The 7,114-nt window shown below is 44.0% G+C and overlaps 1 protein-coding gene across 2 annotated transcripts in view; it reads left to right on the top strand.

The window, feature by feature from the left end:
* Positions 1-6,373: 6,373 nt before the first annotated feature.
* GRTP1 (growth hormone regulated TBC protein 1) overlaps positions 6,374-7,114 on the top strand; it is a 47,556-nt gene continuing 46,815 nt past the window's right edge. Inside the window, exon 1 of one of the 2 annotated variants that reach the window (XM_054059547.1) lies at positions 6,374-6,801. In XM_054059547.1, coding sequence (XP_053915522.1) covers positions 6,764-6,801 — 38 coding nt within the window. In that variant the 5' untranslated portion in view covers positions 6,374-6,763. The remainder of the gene's footprint in view (positions 6,802-7,114) is intronic. The other variant, XM_054059532.1, reaches the window with a different exon arrangement.

The raw sequence follows: 7,114 nt of genomic DNA, 5'->3' as shown, positions 1-7,114 counted from the left end.
TTTATAATAGATCAGCTAGGGATAACATCTGCAAATTAAGACAAAATGAGGATTTCATTTTTCCTCCAGTATTAGTCATGTGTAACCTGACAAAGTAAGCCAGAGAGAAGTCATAATTTGATCTTAGATGTTGCAATTAAAGTTTTTTACCTTTCACAGTAATTTAAAAATAACATGATATTTCAGTAAAAACCTCAATTACATCTAAATACTGAGGCATATGTGTACAGATTGTTGTTGCTACAATCTCAAAGATGCTCAAAGAATGCTCAAATGCTCAAAGAAGCTTCAGTGGTTCTTGCTGTCAAACCTAGGTTTGGGGTTTCACAGAATTTATTTTTCTTCAGCCTGTGAGCTTGAAAAATGCATAGGAAGTAAAGATGCAGAAAGCTACAGTGAAGAATAACCTCCTTGGGAGCACATTATCTTTGTGGAGAGCAGTGCTCCAAAGCTGGGAACTTACAGAAAGGCAATTTGCTGATCTGACCTAAACTGAGTACCCTTATACCTATGCATTATGAAATAGTATTTATTTTGCAGAAACTTAAGATTATCTGTGTTCCTAGAAAACTCCTCTCATTCCATTCAAGGAATGGATGTCTTTTCCTGCATGAATAGCTATACCTTCTTTTTACATCAAGCTGTGTCATCACTTTAAGGATTTCTTTTTCCTTTATGCATGATTTTTAGAGAAACCCTTAACTGCTTAGAGACAATTAGGTAAAATAGATAATGTTCTTCATAGCTAACACTATGTATTTACATGAAATTATTGTATTTAAATACCTGTAAAGATAACTCTGCCTGCTCCTTATGGAATAGGATACTGCATGAGACGACTGAAATCAGAATCCTTACAGGAGTCTTAAGGCAGAGGCAGTTGAAGACCAGAAGGTTTGCCTTCATTTTTCCGAGGTAAGGACCATCACAGTAAACAGCCAGAGAACATTGAAGTTAAACCTCACCACTAATCAGTAGACCTTGGAGCTGATAGATTTGCTAGGCATGATACCTTCACAAATAGGAACAAGAAAGAAAAGGGGAAAGGGAGAGGTAAGAAGGAGTTAATAATCTCCAACTCTGACATCTCTCCCTGGGGAATTTCAAAGTTCATTTATAAGACCTGTGCTCATGCAGCAAGGAAAGTAAATATCACCAGCATGAATTTAAAATGCTTTCCATATACCCTTTATGATCATTCAAGTAGATAGGAAAAACAAAACAAAACTCAAAGCCATTTAGAAAATATTATACTTCATTTTGTCCATTGAAATAATAAACTTGTTTTAGAAAGTTGCAGCCTAACGTAAGCTAGATTAATGTAGTAATTAGCCACTATGAACCTCCCTTTGGTTTACTCAGTTCCACACCTTTGGGTTACTGGTCTGCGACAGCTACTGACCTTTTCCCAAGGACACGTGTGTCTCTGTCTTAGGAATTCTTCCTGTTAATAATGTGGGGAGGTTTTTTCCATATAACTTCAGACATATAATTTTGCTGTATTTTTCACACTGAGGGCACTACCATATCATTTCTCACTCCCTCCTATTTCCAGCATTGCCACTTACAGCCTTCAGCCTTCTTTTCTGACACAGCTGGAGGATGGCAGCTGAGTGTAAAAACCTATCTGCAGAGATTTCCATGGGAAATGTTGATTCTCCGGGCGGCTGCAGTGCTATGCAGCAAGCTTTAGAGCTCCTTTTTATAGCTGCTCATATCAGTGTGCTTTGACTCCCGGGGCCACGGTCATACTGAGGGTAATCAACATACTGGCTACACATGGGTTTGCAACTTGTCCTACCAGCTAGTAACCTTCATAGACATGAAGCTGTGAAGCCTTCGGGGCATGGAGAAAATTGTTTTTTTAAAATATATTTTTCTCCTTGCTATGCAGCCTAAAGTTCAGTCACTGCTATTGGAGCCATTCACATGAACAGGTTTAATCAGGCTACAATTATGTAAGCACGATGCAATTTTCTGGGACAAAAATATGGAGCAAGTTCAGCTTTTTTTTACCTGTCCAGAGCCTCACACTATACATAGGTGAAGGCTGACTAAACTTACTAGCAGCTGGTTGTAACAGAACCAAAGGTGTCTGGGTGTGACAGTGCCATTCCTTAACCTCATTAGCTGGATGAGTTGTCTAACCTGGAGCACACTGTGCCTAGTTTAAACTTGCAGTGATTTTTTTATATATATACACATATGCACACACGCGTTTACTTCTTGCTAGATATTTCTATATTGCCAAATCTGCTTAATCTAAATTGTTTTGCCCTAGTATGGAGTAGCAGATGTTTTTTTTTCACATCATGGGAAAGTAGTTCAAGCCAAATGGATGCAAAGCAGAGCTCCAAGAAAGCAGGGTACACTTGCATGGTGTGGTTTACTAAGTATAGACACATAGATGACTGGCTGTATGACAAACCACACAAGCTAGGGAAGCCACGTATGTTATGGGAGTTCCTTTACTTACTTGGGATACTAATATAGAAAGAAACTCTCCTCTCCAATGCTGCTGCATTCACATTTTCTAAACAGGGGCTCTTAACCATTTTGTGAGTGATTAGTGGTTTTTTAAAACTTAATATCTGGATCTGGAAAAGCAGAGCTGCTAGCTTTGCTGGATAGGTGTTTCTCACTGGCATTTCTCAATGAAAAGACTCACCTGTGCTGTCTCAAAAAGAGTAGACATGCTATATCCACACAGACCTTCTTTATCCACAAAGATTTTATCCCTTTTTTGGTCCTATTGTGATTTTCTTCCCCTTACCGGTTTCTTTTCTTCCTGCAGCCATCAAAAAGAACCTTAGGCAAGAAAACTGACACATTTATGATACAAAATAATTAAAATATTTCTTCCATTCTTGGATGAATAAAGAATCCTTACAGCCCCAACAAGCATCTGAGGAAATACTTCCATGCACAGGCATTATCAAAGAATTTCTCCTGATACTCTTTCCCCAGTTCTGACCAAAAAGTAACAACGGGTTGGGGTTGGTATGTGAGGAGCTAGACCACATTTCAGTGCTGCTGATACACCGAGCACACATGGTGTAACACACATTTCACAGTTCTAGGATGTGTAAAGCCACGCCACACTAATTCCTGATAAGGCTGAAAATGTTGCTGGTATTGTTTCAAAACTGCTCTGCAAATACAAGCAGAGAAGCCTTCCTCACTAAAATACAGGGTATAAACAAAGCTTTGAATGCCTCAGCCTGTGAAACACTTGTCTGCTGTCTTCATCTGCCTTTGCAGGGAACACATAAATGCCTACCCTTACAGGGAAGCCGCTATTTTAAGGACATACACTGGCAGCAGCGCAATGGGAATTTCTACCAAACACGTTCGCCATAATGCAAAAAAAAAAAAAAAAAAAAAAAAAAAAGGATCAGGTTCAGATGCAAAGGGGTAAAACCAAAAGCTACATAAGATACATTTTCATTGTTCCAAATGGTAGGTAGGGAGGCTGTGAGTTTCACAGATCTGGATGTCACTTAGATCTGCCGTCCCACACTCTGCCACTGCAACCAACTCCCTCAGAAGTAAAGGATCCAAAGTAGATAGTATCCTTTTCTACTGGTTGCAACACCAAAAACATGCAGTTTTTGTATCTGGGGGTTTAGGCCTTAGTTTCTTTAAGTGCCTTTAAAAGCACCATGATATAATCTGCCCAGAAGAGAGCAGCATTGACTCCCTGTGAAGGACAACCAAGGTATTATCTATTGCCACAATATGGGGATCCAATTATTGCACTGAAATTCAGGAATTATTTCTATTAATCTATTAACATTCTAAGCAGCTTCCGTAACAGGAATTATGTGAAGTTTCTTAACAGGAGTTAATAGGAGTTTTCTTGTGAAACAGTAATAAATCTGAGTGAACCACAAAGTTATTATGCTTGTATCGGAGCAACAGAAACTGTATATAGCATTTAAGGCTTGCTGATGCTAAAAATGCACTGTAGTATACACAAGGCTACCCTTGATGCACCGCAGATCTACCCTTAATTAATCACAAAAGCAATCTGCTGCTTGCAGGGAACTTTTGACACATCCATTTTAAAAGGAACATGCATCAAAGAGCTTGACCTTGTCAGGTGAAGTATGACCCTAGTACCAAATGAGTTTGTGGCTTCAGGATTTGGGAAAGAAGGGGGTATTCAGCCTAACTGCAGCTTCCCCCTTCTCTTCTGTGGCACAGCATTGCCTCCTATTCACAGCTCTGCCAAGGATTTTCTATGCAACTTTGACCAAGTCACTGGGGCAGAGCTGTTTGCAGAGTGTGCTTCAGCCTACGCTGCGCCAAGGCAACGCTGGCAGGATGTCAAAGCACAGGCTTGGCACAGGCACCGGCTGGCTCTCCCCAGGCTGGTTTGTAATCAGGTTCCAGTCCTGCCAGTATCCAAACGTGTTCGTGACGCTGCACAATAATTTGAGTGGGACCACCCTCCTGCAAAAGAAGCCTGCTGAAGCACAGAATTTTCCCACAACAATAACAAAAAAATACTGGTTTTTGCCAAATAATCACAAACTTTTACAACCATGGCAGTTAAACCAAGTACAGATCTGTATGTTTTTCCCTGCCACTGTAGCTGAACTACTTCCACATTTCTGTGTGGGTGCTTGCCTTTGATCCTGCAGAGAGGAGGTAGCTTTGTCAAGGAACGTGCTGGGAGGGAACAACTGTTGATCTCCCTTGTGAAATCCCATCTGTTGTCTTCAGCAACTCTTACTCGCTGACTGAACAAGATAATGTTTCTCCAGCAGTAGCTGTAATTTTCCAAGCACTTTGCTGGGTGCAAAGTCAGAACTTGGTTCAAAAAGGGAAAGCACAGATATAATTTCTCTCTCTTCCTTTTGTTATGGAGTGTGCTATGAATTAGGCTGGCAGTCAGGTAGGGCATAATCTGTGTGGATTTTGGGGTTCGTTGGACACCTCTGAACATGAAGAGTTATGTGATAATGCTAGAGGCTGGTTCTGGAAATGGGGAAGCCTTTTTTTGGTATTATTTTCGGTATTAGTACTCCATGGTTTTGGCAACCTGCGATTTATTATTTAAATCATTACAGAATCATGGAATGGTTTGGATTGGAAGAGACCTTAAAGATCATCTAGTTCTGCTCCCCCTGCCATGGGCAGGGACAGCTTCCACTGGATCAATTTGCTCAAAGCCTCATCCAATCTGGTCTTGAACAACACTTGCAGGGACAGGACATCTGCAGCTTCTCTGGGCAACCTGTCCCAGTGCCTCACCACCCTCACAGTAAAGAATTTCTTTCTACTATCTAATCTGAATCTCACCTCTTCCAGCTTAAAACCATCTCCCCTCGCCCAGTCATTGCACTCCCTGATAAAGAGCCCCCTTTAAGTACTGGAAGGCCGCTATAAGGTCTCCCGGGAGCTTTCTCTTCTCTAAACTTAACAACCTCAACTTTCTCAGCCTGTCCTAGTATAGGAGGTGCTTCAGCCCTCTGATCATCTTCGTGGCCCTCCTGTGGACTCACTTCTAACAGATCCATGTCCTTCCCGTGCTGAGAACTCCAGAACTGAATGCAGTACTCCCAGTGAGTTCTCATAAGAGCAGATTAGAGGGGCAGAATCACCTTCCTTGACTTGCCAGTTACACTTCTTCTGATATAGCCCAGATATGGTTGGTTTCTGGGCTGCAAGAGCACATTGCTGGTTCATGTTGAGCTTCTCTTCCACTAGAACCCCCAAGTCCTTCTCTTCAGAGCTACTCTCAATCCATTCTCTGCCCAGCCTACATTGGTGTTTAGGATTACCCTGACTCAGGTGTAGGAACTTGCACTTAACATAAATAATACTTAAATGATTGTAAGTTTATGGTGGAAACTAAGTCAGCAGAAGCTAGAGTTGGTAAAATTTCAGTGTAGCAAAGCAAAAACATTGACTCTAATGAATTATTTAGGGAAATTAAAAGGAAGAGTGCGAGGATTTGGGGGGGGGGAAGCCAAAAGTAACAAAGTGAAATTAAATATGAATACAACCATATTGTTGGTTTGGGGCGAAGCCATTCAAGAAGGGTCTGTGAAGACCTTATAGCAGCTTTCCAGTAGTTAAAGGGGGCCTACACGGATGGGGCTCTTCACCAGAGAGCGCAGGAATAGATGAGGGATAACGGTTTTGAGCTGAAAGAGTGAAGACTTAGATCAACTATTAGGAAAAAAAAAATCCTGTGAGGGTGGAGAGGCACTGGAACAGGTTGCCCAAAGAAGTGATGGAAGCCCCATCCCTGGAGGTGTCCCAAGACGAGGTTGGATGAGGCTTTGAGCAACCTGATCCTGTGGGAGGTGTCCCTGCCCATGGCAGGAGAGGCTGATCTTCGAGGTCCTTTCCAACCCAAACCCTTCCACGATTCTACGATTTGCAGGGCCGTACCCGAAGCCTCTCTGCCCCCGTGTTAGCGAGGCGGGCACTTCCCTCGCACGAAAACATCGGAAGTTTTTTTTCCCAAGGTGTGACAGAAAGGAGGCAGAGAACGACAGAAAAGTTTGGGTCGGGAGGGACCTCAAAGATCACCCAGTTCCCCCTCCCCCGCCCCGGGCAGGGACATGTCCCCCCGCCTCGGGCTGCTCACAGCGCCCCGAGCTCACCCGCTTCCAAACCCCCCGAGCCCCGCGGCCGCCCCCGGAGCCGCCCGGCACGGGAGGCGGGACCCGGCGGGCTCCCCCGCCCCCGGGAGGGCGGCAGGAGAGTTGGGAGAGCGGCTCGGCCCGAGGAGAGCGCCCCGCGCCCGATGGAGCGGCCCGGGGGCGGGCGGGACTGGCCGTACAGGTAGGGCGGGGGGCGCCTGCCGGGACCGCTGGGGCCGCCGGGGGGTGCGGGGGTGCGTGTGCGTGTGTGTGTGTTTGTGTTTGTGTCTGTCTGTGGCTCTGTGTGTGTGTCTGTGTGTGTGTGCGCGCGCGGGGCTGTGTGTGTGTTTCTGTGCCTGTCTGTGTGCGTGTGTCTGTCTGTCTACGTCTGCGTGGGTTTTTCTGTGTGCGTCCGTCTGTCTGTGTGTCTGTGGGTCTTTCTGTGTGTGTGTTTCTTTCTCTGTGTGTGTGTGCGTGTGTCTCTGTGTTTGTGTGTCTTTCTGTGTGCATGTGTT

The sequence above is a fragment of the Cuculus canorus genome, chromosome 1, assembly GCF_017976375.1.
Source record: "Cuculus canorus isolate bCucCan1 chromosome 1, bCucCan1.pri, whole genome shotgun sequence".
Taxonomy (NCBI): domain Eukaryota; kingdom Metazoa; phylum Chordata; class Aves; order Cuculiformes; family Cuculidae; genus Cuculus; species Cuculus canorus.
This window is presented reverse-complemented; position numbering and strand designations above follow the sequence as displayed.